The sequence below is a fragment of the Tinamus guttatus genome, unplaced genomic scaffold (assembly GCF_059628265.1).
Source record: "Tinamus guttatus ecotype Peru unplaced genomic scaffold, ASM5962826v1 Tinamus_guttatus_pri_ptg000203l, whole genome shotgun sequence".
In the NCBI taxonomy this organism is placed as follows: domain Eukaryota; kingdom Metazoa; phylum Chordata; class Aves; order Tinamiformes; family Tinamidae; genus Tinamus; species Tinamus guttatus.
The window spans coordinates 427,571-441,633 of NW_028288737.1; the positions used below are offsets into that span (position 1 = coordinate 427,571).

Sequence of the window (14,063 nt, forward strand, 5' to 3'; positions counted from 1 at the left end):
CTGCTGTTGGCAGGGTCAGGCAGAAGCCATGTGCATCCACACTGAGATGCAGGTTTCCTTAATGCTTAGAGCGTCACAGGTGAGGGACTGTTGGCTGGGACAAGAAATCTTCCACTTCCCGCCACGTTAAGGTGTTAGCCCAGCACAATTTGCAGTTATTGTCTGCCAGACAACAACGGGAAGAAGCCTCGCGGGTCCAGTTTGCTGAAACACACTCGAAACCTGCTTAAAAAAAAACGTAGGGTGACACCTCAAGCTGCTGTTTTTAAAAAGATGTGCTATGATGAGCTTAAAAAAAGAGGGCCCTATTGCATCCCAGAGGTCTGTGTGGTGAGGGGCCCTCCCGTTGCCGATCTTCTGCAAGAAGGAAGGTCAAGTACAGCTGCAGTAACATCATCCTGGGCCCCGGCGGCAGGGCCCGGCCGGGCACCACGTTGGGGAACGCTGTTGTGGGGCGGCCTTGGGGCGAGGGGGGCGGAGAGCCGCAGAGCGGGACGGGGAAGCGGGGACAAACCGGCCTCTTCCCCGCAGCGACCTCAGGAAAAAACGGGGGGCGCTTCCACGACCCGGGCAGATTTTCTGCCGTCCCTGCCGCAGACGCTGGGGGCTGGTCTCCAAGGACAAGATTGGACTGGGGATTCACGGCAGGAAGAGGGATGGAGGGAGGAGAGGGCCCCTTTGCTCCTCGTGGCAGGGAAAGGAAGGGAATCTTTTGCCTTTGGGACGGTCACTTATTACCAGCTTATTCCACCCAGCTTTGCACTTTCTGGGAAAGAGCTGGTGACTGCCAAGTTCAGAAGAGGAGTATCAAAATACACACATTTCTGAGAAACAGAAGTGGTCATAGTATAGTGTCTAAAATGGGATTATTTATCATCACGTAGAAACAAGTACTGAATTTTGTAGCCTGAATTTAAAAGATGACTGATCAGGGTTTATAAATAACAACAATGCAGTGGCGATCAAACCCACTGAGTTGTTGGGAATGTGCTAGATCTTCATCTCTCCCTAAATTTGAAGTGTGGAGATGTTCCCAAGTGTGGTAAAACATTCTGGAAAGTAATGTAGTCTAACACTTCTCTAGGTTTCTGTTATTGCAACTGTAATTTTAGACGTTTGTACAGGTTATCTTGGACACAGGAAAAGTATATAGTCACAGACATAAAACACCTATGTATAAAATATAAAGCAGTGTTATAGTTACTAAAAAGGACATGCCTTATTGCTACAGCAATTCTTGCTTTTTATATATTGTACTGTACCACAACTTGTTTTGAGAATGTCATTTGCATAAATTATTCAAGTTTGAGAAATATTCACACATTTTGATTCTACAATATTTAAAATAAAACAATTTTCTAATGTGTCTCTTTATTAAAAGAGAAATAAAAATGTCATCTTGTAATTCTCTTAGGCCAGACACAAGGGTTTATACACCTTTTTTTTTTTTCTTTTTTTTTGTTTTTCTTCTTTCTTGCTATTTACTTGCACAATGAAAGCCGCTGTTGGTACAAAGATTGAAGAGCTCTATATAATGGTGCTTTACATTCACAATCGGTCTCTGCAATTGTGAAGTTCTATGAATGACCAAAGAATTACCAAACATATTTTTCTAAATATAAAGGAGAAAAAAAAAAAGAAAAAGGATCCTTGGTTCCCATTAAAACAACACCAGGTTGCAATTTGGACACTTGAATGAATTCCAATGTTTTAAAGCTGAGACTTCAAAAGAGAAAGGCATGTTTGCTGCAACATCCGGTGACCGTAATACCTTACTTGGAAAGGTAAGTGGTTAATTTGCATAATTTATAATTTTTATACTAAAGAGCATCTTTATATAAACCAGAAAAAAAACCCTAAACTCTACAGATAAAGTTCTTACCTTCAGTCACTGCTGCAGGTAAGGTTGACATCAAGCTGTACAGCGCAATCAAAAACATACTTACATCTTAGCTCATTTTACAGGTACAGCCATAATCAAGGCACAAAGATCTTCTACAAGTATTTTTCTTCAATAAAGTTGTACAAAATAATATTACATTTTACAGTCTGTACAATATAATAAACCAGCAGTAAAACAAAAAAATATATATAGGGAGAGGACCGTTGTCCAAGAATGATCTGAACTAAAAGGATCATTTGTGGACAGCACAAATAACGCAAGTGAGGGTGGTAAGTTTTCTGCCTAGATGCAACAGGCTGAAAAGTAGCTGTAATTCAAATGCCTGAGGTGTGCAGAGACACTGAGCTCCAAAACCCCAGAGAAATTGCTTTGTCTTCACTGTTCCTCTCGTCTTCTACTCTACTTCCTGTGCCAGTAACGGCGTAAAAGAGGAGGTCACTTTATCAGTTGACCTGCAACTCAGAAATGCTAAAAACTGTGTCAGAGTAATAAATATTGTGGTGCTGCTACATTGTGTGTCTACTTCCTCAACAGTATTTAATAACCTGATACAAAGTGCATTAATCTTTTTCACCCATCAAGTACTCTTCAATGTCATGTTAAAAAGGAAACCCACACAGAGGGATAGGAACGACCTTAGTGTCATCCGGCTGACATACCAGTTTGAACCTACATCAACCCGCTGGAAAAAATTTAGCGGGTTATGTTCAGTTAAAAAACAAAACCTAAGGGAACAGAGGTAGCCAAAGGGCTTAGTGGAATGACGAAGAAGTGGCATGTCAAAATAAAGCACAAAAACAGTCCCAGAAAGCATGAAGGAAAGGAACCCAGACTTGCTTCGAATCAGCTTTAAGGTTAAATAATTAAAGTAAACAAAGTGAGGAGACTGACATTTCTATAGTATATTCTTCCACCCTGTGTGGGCTAGCATCAAGAGAAAGGAGCAAAGAATTTAAAACCACAGGTTCCACGGTGAGCCCCCTCACAAGAGTTCGTACTGGCGCAGGTGCATTCGCTGGATGATGTCCCGGCAGTCGTTGAACACCCTGCGGATGTTTTCCGTGTCCACCGCGCAGGTGAAGTGCGGGTAGCAGTAGTGCCGGCCGTCGCCGCTCGCCGTGCTTATCCGCTGCGGGAACAGGAGGGCGGCACGTTATGGGCAGCTCCGCGCGGCGCCGCCGCCGACGTGGCGGCCACCGAACGCAGGGCAGGCTACGTGCGTGTCTGAGACAGCAGGCCAGTATCGCACCGGGGGCTTCACGTGTGTGCAACTTGCTATATGGGCTTGGACTAGATGATCTCCAGAGCTCCCTTCCAACTGCAACCATTCTGTGATTTATATATATATAAATGTGTTCTACGTTGCTTTAGGCTGACACTAGATCCACTCTAGATCTGCCATCTTCAATAGTGTATATGAAAACGTACGAACTATGAAGGTCAGGCTTTGGGATACTTATCTTTTTAATAAATCTTTTCTTAATGTTATTATAAATTATAAGGGATAAACAATAAAATACAATGTTCTCCCTTGGCTTATCTTACATATGGATTGACCTTTTAAATACCTTGTAAAGCTAAATATATGAAAAACTATAGATTATAAGCTACAATATATAATATATAAAAATAATTACAGAAGCAATAATCTACATAATTAAATCAAAAGCAATTTCAAATTTCTGCAGGCACTTTAGGTAACATCAGCTATTTGACACTCCTTAAATAGGGGCTTCCAAATAATACTGATTCTCTTCTTACTAAACTACACTGAAAATCTAGTTCAAGGATTACCCTATTGAAAAATATTAATTTAATAACCCTACTCAATTGATGAGTAAGTATCTGAAGCACCAAATACACTGAACATTAAGAATAAGGACTGAACAACAATATATTTTATGGATTTCTGCAATGGTGGCAAAACCCTGGAACTGCGGAGCTGCAGACCGCACACGTCTCCCTGCAGGATACAGGCCTCACCTCCCAGAAACGCGTGGGGACATCGCTGTCCACAGAGGTCAGACCAGGGATCCCGGGGGGCCGAAGCAGGGGCAGGAGGGGCTGAGGGCTGGCTCTGTGATAGCGGGGCCTGGGGCTGAGGGCTGGGCCCGGGCCGAGGGCACAGGAGCCTTTCCCGCAGGAGAGGGTTCCCGGCAGCGGAGGCGGCACCTCCAGCTGGACGGAGGTGCGAGCGCAACGCGGAGGAGCAGCTGGGGCCGGGTGGCCGGTGCGCAGGGCTGAGACCAGCAAAGGGCACTTCCCAGCAGCTCTTCCCCAGCACTTCCACAATTTGAAGATTCTCGGCCTAGATTTCAGGGTACTGAGTAACCAGACCTCCTACTGCAGCCAGCAGAAGGCCACATCCAATGCTGAAATTAGGGAGCAATGTATTTCACCTTTCTCATATGTACACACTACTTTATGGCAGTATTTGTTGGCAATGCATTGTGTTAATTTGCCTGCCCCCCAGGGTGGTAGTAGCTACGGCCTGGGTTAGCGGAAGGGGAACTCTAGGAGACAAGGGGTGCTGACGCCGGAGAGGCCGGGATTGTCACCGTCATCCCTGCCCCACGCGAGGCGGCAGCAGCTGCTGGGCACTGCTCCGGTCGAAAATCCTAATGAGGAAACAGAGCCCCCCCCGAGCTATCTCTCAAAGCACACTGAGCAGGATGAGGAAAAGGTCATAAACAACTGCACAGAGGATTCGGCTGCGAGAGTTTCTGTCTTACAACTCTGGCTTCGATGCAGCACAATCGAATGGCCTTCCTCATAATCCAGAGGGTGAGCTGGCGAACGAAAGTCCCCACACTGTGAACACGATTAATTGCTTCTTTCTTTGTTCTTGCATCAACAGCTGTAAATCCTAACAACACTTTCAAATGCGTAATGACCTTAAAATTCTTCATTCTAACGATTCAAGCTGCTCTTTTGAACACCCCCATCCGTTTCCTGCGAGGAGGGCAGGACCTGAAGCGCTAAGCGTTAGCTCTGGCCTCTGCTACCGCTTCACACAGTTGCGACGACTTGGTATGACTGAAAGTCACCAAGTTATTTTGGATTAAGCGCCCTGTTCCTGGCAGCAGCGCCAGGCTGTGATCGTGTGACCCGTAACGGTGGCTCCTGTGCTATGCAGAGAGCACCTCTCCACAAAGAGCGACTCGGACCAGACATGTCCGTGTTCCTACTGCCTCCCAGGAGCACTGCGCCAGACGAGCCTCCCAACTGGCACAACACAGCCATCCAAAATGCTGCTTAAAGATAAAAACCTGTTTTGTTTGTTCGTTCCCTCTTGCCAGCTGACCACTGCCAAAGCCCCTGGGGGACTGCAGGGTAAAGAAGAAGCCTATTTGCATGGACTAGGATGGGTCTGATGTGCAAATTAAACATTCAAGGCAACAGTCAGTAGTGGTAGTAAAGCAACACCCACCACAAGCAACATCAACCACAGACAATCTCACATGGGAGATATGAAGCTGTCCCCTGCCACCGCCTGCCTGTGCAGGGGGGCAAAGCTGTCCGCACGCACCAGGTACGAGTCGTTGGGCATGTTGCCAGAAGACCATTCTAGCTCTAGTACTTGCCTGCTGTACTTGTACTTGCTGATCCTAACTCTAGGCCAAGTACTAGCTCTAGTACCTCCTATGTGATACTCTGCAGGTTGGTGACATTACATAGAATGGATATAAAAGTGCACAGCTACTGGAAAAGGTGGAGCAGTTGGAAAGAAGCAGGGAACTGCCAGACATCCTTTTCTCCTCCCAGATTTCTTCTGGGAAAATCCCATCAGTTTTCCCTCAATTGATGATGCTGCTTGCCAGTATTTCCTACTATAAAATCATAAATAAGATTGAAATTACTCACTAAAAACTCATCCCGGATGAAGAACTTGGCTCTTGTGACTTTGGGGTCTTCTCCTGCATCGGGTGTTGCTGTTCAATTAAAAAATAAACTACATCAGAAACATGAAGACAAAACAAAACACAATCACTTTACCTGCCAAGTAAAAGATTTACTAAATAGCCCGTTGTCCTACAATACAGGGAGCAGTCCTTTAAAATATGAAATATCTACTGCAGATTCTAAATCTAAATTAATTCTAATATAGGCAATTCTAAAATGAAATGGCAGTGTAAAATCTGAAATAAATGTCTAAGCAACTAACATCTTTCAGGGACTTGCAAATAGCCTAAATTATTGCAATAGTGTCATCAGTCATCTCAAAAAGAGGCTTGTCCACATCCATGATTCTGTTCACATAGATACAAAGCAAGTGCTGGTTTGGGTTCAACTTCTGTAAGAAAACAACTTGAAAAAGCTGCCGAGCTGTTAAGGTCGCTCAGCAAAACGGCATCTCTTGAATAAAACTCTTTAATGCAGGAATTTGTGTTTTAAAATGGTTAGTAAGATTACACTTGAAAAAAAAATACCCCTTTAGTACCTACATTGTCCCTTCAGGTCTCAATAAGCATCAAACCAGATGCTTACAAACATAATGGATAACAGACAGAATTTGTAAGAACAAGGAAACACATAATCTGCTCTCATCTTTTACAGGAAGAGTGAACCTAAAGCAGCAGCATGAGCAGCAGCACCTTAGATTTCAGTCAATTAAGTCAGCTGAAAATTAAGAATAAATGAGCAATTACAGATGAGAAGTAGAGAGCTGCTTCAGGTGTGGACATTCATGCTCATTCGGGGTAGCTGTGGTGAAATCCCACTGAGAAACACTACAAGCAACCTAAATCTGACAGCTTGCTTACTGTGAAAGATGAATTTACCCAACTTTGCTGCTTATCTGGGGTGCGTGTCTGGGGGAGGGATGACAGTGGTGGACGGTTTCTTCTGAAAGCCCTGGCATGAATGAACCGGTGCCCAGCTAGCTCAGACCTTGAGGAAGGAAAATTCATTTACCCTTCCCACTAGAAATGTAGCAACACACTTCTGAAATTCCCAATCTATCTCGTTCATCGCGCCTTTGCTTTGGTAACGCACGCAGTTCCTGATGGTAAGAGCAGAACAAAAGCCTTTGCTGACAGGTCTCTAAAAGCTCTGCGCCAGGGACAGCGTCATTTGGCAGAAGTGGACCCTAGTGGTCTGAAAACGCAGGTTTTTCTCCTCTTGCTAGACACAGAGGTGAGGTGCTGGGCGAGCAAGGATCTCTCTGCACCTAACCCACCTGCTATAAACAGCCATCCTACCCAAGGCCACTTATGCAATCTGCTGCTGCCGTGTGGAATCATTGCACCTTCAGAAATACTATGAAACAAAGACATGCTGGCGGCCCTCTTATTTTTTCCTCCTGCACTTATTAAGGGGCTTTCCTCCCTTAAACTTCTCTCGCTGATCTCCTGCTTCCAGGTTGCTCCCCACAGGCACTTGGGAATGCTGAAATGCACAGCTCTGTCTGGGAGCCCCAGGAAGGGATGTCCTGCCCTGCATGAGGGCAGCTTGCTCTACTGTTTCAGCGTGATGCAACAGTATTTCTCATTAAGTTACTGCATGTGTTTGTGTATGTGCATGAGAGACAGAAAGGAAAAACAAATCAAAAAGCAAACAAGCGAAAGGTGTAACTATATCAGCTAGTTATACTCTAAAGCTGTGAAAAATCTTACATCCTCAGGTACAGTATAATGCGCATATTCAGGAAAGTAATCTTCAATTTTTGATTCCCTGCCAAGACTTTTTCAGCTAGCATGTCTTGTTTATTCAGGAACAAAATGATAGAAATGGTCCGTAACCACCTGTCGAAAATAAACCGAATGCTAGTGTTACTCATCAAACAAAACACACCACTTTTTAACAGAAAACTTGCCAGCTATTCCTTCATGGACATAGAGTGAAGTAATTTGGATCATGCTTCAACAGAAAAACCATGGCCTAAGCCATGACCTAAATCAGTGTTTCAATTACCTTGCACCTATGCACCTATTATAGGATCTATAAACATATTTATGAATAGTGCATTAGACACTGCTAGAAGCAACTGTCTTCAAATACTGTTTTATAAATTATCCTTTTGATATGAAGCTGGGAAAATGATGACATTCCTAATGTGTAGTCCAAAAATTAAGCATTACTGTCTCCTGCGCTTGGTTCTGCTGAAACAAGAGAGAAAGACCAGACAGTTACCTCTCCTCCAAGTGCCCTGCCAAGTGCCTATTAGTTCATCCACATCAGTATTCTGTCTTCAGGATGGCCTGTGTGATTCTTCATGAATCAAAAGATCATCATTTCCCTTCTTCCTCTAATAATGTCCCTAGCCATTATCCTGACAATGTTGCCTGGGGATTTGTGCTTAAAATTTTTCCATACTCTACCTTCAGTTTCATGACAGGTGTATTTTGAAAAGTCTTCATTACTTTTATTTTATTTTGTTATTTTGTCTCTCATTTTTAATTATTCTTGACTAGGAAGCCATTTGGATTGTTGTTTAGTTACCGTATCTATAATTTACCTGTGTCTTAAGAGAATGCAATTTGATGGCAGTTACAATTGGATTAGATGTGAAACATCTTTCCTTTCTGCAAGAGGGAAAAAAAAGAAAAGCTCATGGAAAGATATGTCTTACCTGTTATTCAGATACTTTTGAAAAGGTCCAGGGATTCTCGTAGTCTGTTTGTGTTATTGTCTTCCCTTATTACCATGTTGTAGCTGCTGCAAGCCACAACGAAGATTATAGCCGTGACATCTGGACAAGACAACAGAAGAAAAAAAAAGGAGAGAAAAAGGAATATTTCCATCAAGGAATTATCCCAGAACAAACTCCACGAGGTGACACTTGCATTGCTCCCCAAACTAGCATTAATATAATCAAAGTATTTATATATATCGGATTTTAATATCAGTGACATACCCTGTCCTGAGCACAAATAGAGCAGCATGGACACTAAGCTTCTCATACGGCCAAGAATGAGCTCAAAATAAAAAAGTGGAATTTCTTTACTCACCATTAAAGCATTGGATCCATTTTCTCCTCTCATCTCTCTGGCCACCTACATCAAACATGCTGTTAAAAAGCCATAGGATGTTATATCACTTATGTGCACTAGGAAAGTTACACGCAGCATGCAGCATCAGGGCTAGGTGCAATGACTTGACGGCTCCAAGGATGGCAGCATTTAACACTGCCAGAAGGGAAAGAGGAATTTCTGAGGCCGCGTTGCCTGTGGGTGAGCTCCAAAACCTCCCTGCCCGGCTCTGCCCTGGGAGCGCTTCTGGACCCCCCAGAGGAGAAACACTCCTTTCCAGGGAAGGGCTGGCTTTTTCAGGCTGCAAAAATGCACATGGTTGGGATTGCCTGGGTGGGTCTAATGTGTTGTAAATAACTGAAGTGGTGGTGGACAGAGTGCGCATCTCCTATCCCTCTAGCTCTTCATCCATCCCTCGAAGGTGACATACAGTTTTTCCCCAGCCAGAGTTGCTACTTTTCTGTTTTAGGTCCAGCAAGCAGAGCTAGCCAGACCGGGTGCATTTTAATGGAGATGCAGCATAAAATTGCAAGGGCCACAGGCAGCAGCCCTCCAGGAGAAGGAAAACATTTGACTTTCTTTGTCCCCTTATACAAACTCTGACTCATGGCAGCATTTCCACTAAGTTCTGCAGGACCTTATCCCTGAAACTGTTTTATGAGTTTACAGTGTTGTATCAATGAACCAGTTAGTTAGTAAAAACAGCCAAAGACAACCTGACAACAGAGAGCAACACTAATAGACATGACTAATATCAGCTTTTATTACAGAGTATGAGGCAATTGTACTGGGGCTTATGTACAGCATGCTAAAGAAACATCCCAACCCTGCTGCCGAGAGCCCTCCAACCCTCTCCCAAACCGACCATACCCACAATACGCAAGCATGGACATAGGAACTATGTTGGAATTAGTATGCAAATCATAAATTATTATTAACAGACTTACTGGAAATTTACTTTATCTACTTGAAATCTTGTTTCAAATATCCCTGATGTCAAAACTCTGCATCGTAATAGGTCCTGGAAATGAGAACACAGAAACTGATTAGAAGTATCTTTTACTATCCCAGTTCCTTTTTAAAAGCATGGACTATTATTTAACACGGAAAGTCTTAAATGCTCCTTTTAATTAAAGTTAAAGGAGAATTTTTGGTAAATATATATTGGTCCATACTGACAAAGTAGGTCAACACAGATCTCACTTCTGAACTTGGCTGGTGCATATTGTAAAAGAAGGGGGATGTCCTATACGCATTCTCCTTAGCACACACTGAATCCTGTTACTGATGGTCATATAATTTTATATGTGACATGGATAATGAATGTTGACACTACACAAGACTAAGGAGGGAAAAAAAAAGTTATTCTTGATGCGAAAACAAGTATTTAAATGTTAGAAAACTCCAAAATTACAGTTGCCCAGGCAACCTTAGTTCTGCCCCCTTTTGTACTGAATGAGACAGGAATCCTATAGAAATAACAGCTCGTGACTAAGTAATTAATGCTCTGTTACAGTGCACAAGGGAACAGAACTTGGGCTGTATGTAAATCTGGCATTTCTTCCCCATTTTTCAAACTAGCAATACTTTACAACCCCAGTAACATTCTTTTAATAACAACAAGAACAGCAACAACGAAAAAATTACAACTTCCTAGATTTTCAAAGGAAGAACATAAATTTAGGTTACTCAGGTTACACAACCATGTCCCCATGCACCATCATCACTAGCTTAGGTCTCCTTGTCATCAAGGAGCTCCAGCAACAGGTAGGAAAAGAGGAAGAAGTTGGGGAGGACTCCAAGGAGACAAGCTCAGTTTGCCTCTTCCCCCTACTCAAATCTCTGTCTCCTCCAGCTGACAGACCTCTGCTGCATTAGCAGCCATGGGCCGCCTGGTCTGTTTGAGTTGTTTTATAAACTACCATCATTTATTGTTACTTATTGCCATTTAGTTTTGCAGTTGGATTTAGTTGTTATTTTGGGGGGTTGCCAAAGAAATTAAAGAAGGAAGGAAGGAGAGGAAGGTAGTGATTTGTAGCAGTTTAATTTGTCAAGAAAAAGCAAGTCATAAAACTGCCTTTAGCCCCAAAGCTTTTTTGGCTTCCCAATACCAAAGGCCTCTTGCCTTTGCTGGCACAGCACTCCTCAGAGCAAATGTCAGGAGAAATTTCCGGGTTTATAAATAATGGAGCCACTGCCACCACGAATGACTCCTCAAGGTAGAGAGAGGCTTCACAAGATCAAACAGGCCAATGCTAATGTAAGCAATGGAACAAAAGGTGGGAGGGGGAAGGGAGAGCTTAGGGGTTGACCTGCTGGAAAGCAGCGCTGTGGAGCGGGATTTGGGAGTCCTGGCTGACAACAGGTTAACCATGAGTCAGCAATGTGCCCTCATGGCCAGGAAGGCCAATGGGATCCTGGCCTGCATGAGGAGGAGCGTTGCCAGCAGGCGGAAGGAGGAGATCCTGCCCCTCTGCTCAGCTCTCATGAGGCCGCACCTGGAGTACTGGGTGCAGTTCTGGGCTCCCCAGTACAAGAGGGACGTGGAGCTTGTAGAGAGGGTCCAGAGCGACAAAGATGATTAAGGGCCTGGACCACGTATCTTACAAGGAAAGACTAAGCAAGCTGGGCCTATTTAGCCCGGGGAAGAGAAGACTGAGAGGGGATCTGATCAATGTGTACAAGTACCTGAAAGAATGTAGGGAGGATGGGGCCAAACTCTTTTCGGTGCTGGCCAGTGACAGGACGAGGGGTAATGGGTACAAATTGAAACACAGGAAGTTCCATCTCCATGTGAGGAAGATCTTCTTTCCTGTGAGGGTGACAGAGCCCTGGCACAGGCTGCCCAGAGAGGTTGTGGAGTCTCCTTCTCTGGAGATCTTCCAAACCCGCCTGGATGCCACCCTGTGCCACGTGCTCTGGGTGTCCCTGCTGGAGCAGAGGGGCTGGACTAGATGATCTCTAGAGGTCCCTTCCAACCTCAACCATTCTGTGATTCAAAAGTATAGCTTTGCTTCACTGACCTCTCTCTCCAGCAGAGTGAGGAAATTTGATGCTAAAATCTGAGCTCTAAGATGAAGTAAACCTCAGTGCAAAACCTTTGATCAGAAATGTCTTGAGGGCTTTAATTGGGACAACAATGTGACTTTCACTTTACAACGGAACACATGCTGCTTTTTATTGCCTTCTCCTTTGGGATGAGCTTTCACTGTAACTGGACAGACTCATGGTCAGAGGCCTGGGTGAGCAGCCCGGACACACTACGACTCTGGCTAGTCACTTTACTTCTCTGAATATCAGTCCTTTTTCATAAAATGAGACGTGGCAATCACGTTTTTTAAAAGCATCCATCCATTGTGTACCTGGCATATTTAGACTGATTTATGTAGTGCTGGTATTCTCTTTTACATTGTGCATTTGCAGTTTCTCACATGTCCCATAATCTCGACAGAGTTAATGGCAGGATACCAGCACTGGAAAAGAATAACCTCAAGACTCAGTCTGCCCTGATAAGAACTTGTCCAAAGCAACCCTGGATGCCAGAAAAAGCTACACTTCGTGTAGCCCTTTCCTACTGCATCAATCCTAAACTTTCCCAAATTCCTCAGAACTCTGAATAGATTATAAGTCACCTGGAGAAAAAGCAAAACAAAACAAAACACGTGACTAACAGTCAAAATTTTGTGAATCAGTGGCCAAAAGCCTTAGCAAACATTGTGAATGTGGGTGCTGCAGCTGTGTCCCAGTGTGAACAGGAAAGTGAAGTCCGCTGTCCTTCAAATAAGGCTGATACAGACACTCTCCTGACCAGGGGAGTTGGAAAAAGGCTGAAAAAAGGTGTCTAATGGCTGTGGTCTGCATCACAGGTCTCCAGCACCCAGATGATGGTGGTGACCAGTGACAGGACAAGGGATAAGGGGTACAAATTGAAACATGGGAAATGTCATGTCCATATGAGGAAGAACTTCTTTACCGTGAGGGTGACAGGGCTCAGATGAGACGTGGCTTCTGTGAAGTGAAAGTTGGTGCTGGAAACTGTGCGCGATTATGTATGTTTTGTGTTTGCTCTTTTGTGCGACACAGAATGGGAAGTGAGAAGAAATAATGGACGTTCTGCAGGAATTGCCGCCCTAGATACAATGACAGTGAGAGACAGGCTTGCACCACTGAAAAGCCTCTTCTTCTTTAATATCCATCACTTGAACTGTGTTTTGAAACTATGCAGTATGCTGTATTTCAGTGGTAGTTGGGACTAAAATAAATGACATAGAGGATTCATATGAAGGGGTGTCCTGGTTCAGACTCTATCCCGTTAGTTGCACTAACCTGATCTGTAGGCGTGTAGTCATCCATGCTGACGCTGTCAATTCGTTCTAAAAAGCTGGAAGAAAAATAAATATGTGTATAAATATGTAAAATCCCATCTAGTATAATAATTTTCACTACCTTTTCTGGTTTAGATCCAAGCTGCAAAGTAAAACAGAAGTCAGATGGTAAAGGCATCATCCCAGTAATTTATCTACATTGACTAAGTTCACATTTTTCAAGGCAAGCAAATTCTACTCAGACTTGGTTTCAATACAGTGCTTTTTCACTTATAGTACCCAGAAGCAGTCCAAATGCACTGAAATGCTAAAATTTTGTTAGGTCCACTAAAAAAATACTAAGGTTATCCAAGTGCCATAATATTATGAGGTTATTTAAATAAAAGTAGTATTTCTGAGTTTAAAAAGGAAAATGGGGAGAAGAGTTTCCTTCATCCAGCGTTATGCTAACCTAGAGTGTGATTAATGTTAATTATGGTATCAAAAATGTTATGTTAATGTATACAAAAATAAGAATTATTAATACACATAAGTATGTCCTGCAATGCTGTCCTCTGACATTGCAGCTGAAGTGTAAGACCTGGCAACTAAAACTGGCATGAAACGGTGGTTACGCAGTGTGACTCTTCACATTGTCAAGACAGAGTATAATGCATAAATAAAGGCTTAAGACTGCAAAAAGGAGATGGGGGGCAGGAAAAGAGGAGCACCACACTCACCGTTTATTTTAGAAACCTTTTCAAACATAACTAGTGCATGTTAGAACAGCAGCAATAAGGATATAAAAATGTAACTTTTAGCTATATGTATAAATAGGCAGGTTTTCCTCCCTCACTCTCACCCGTTTCTTAGAGCTTGTCCGAG

General features: G+C 43.4%; 1 protein-coding gene across 1 annotated transcript in view; it reads right to left on the reverse strand.

The window, feature by feature from the left end:
• Window positions 1–1,881: 1,881 nt before the first annotated feature.
• Window positions 1,882–14,063, reverse strand: part of GNAL (G protein subunit alpha L) — a 182,730-nt gene continuing 170,548 nt past the window's right edge. The window contains 10 exon segments of the mRNA XM_088524080.1: window positions 1,882–3,032; window positions 5,768–5,835; window position 6,992; window positions 7,519–7,574; window positions 7,577–7,647; window positions 8,475–8,484; window positions 8,487–8,594; window positions 8,854–8,912; window positions 9,822–9,895; window positions 13,201–13,255. Coding sequence (XP_088380206.1) covers window positions 2,886–3,032; window positions 5,768–5,835; window position 6,992; window positions 7,519–7,574; window positions 7,577–7,647; window positions 8,475–8,484; window positions 8,487–8,594; window positions 8,854–8,912; window positions 9,822–9,895; window positions 13,201–13,255 — 649 coding nt within the window. The 3' untranslated portion in view covers window positions 1,882–2,885.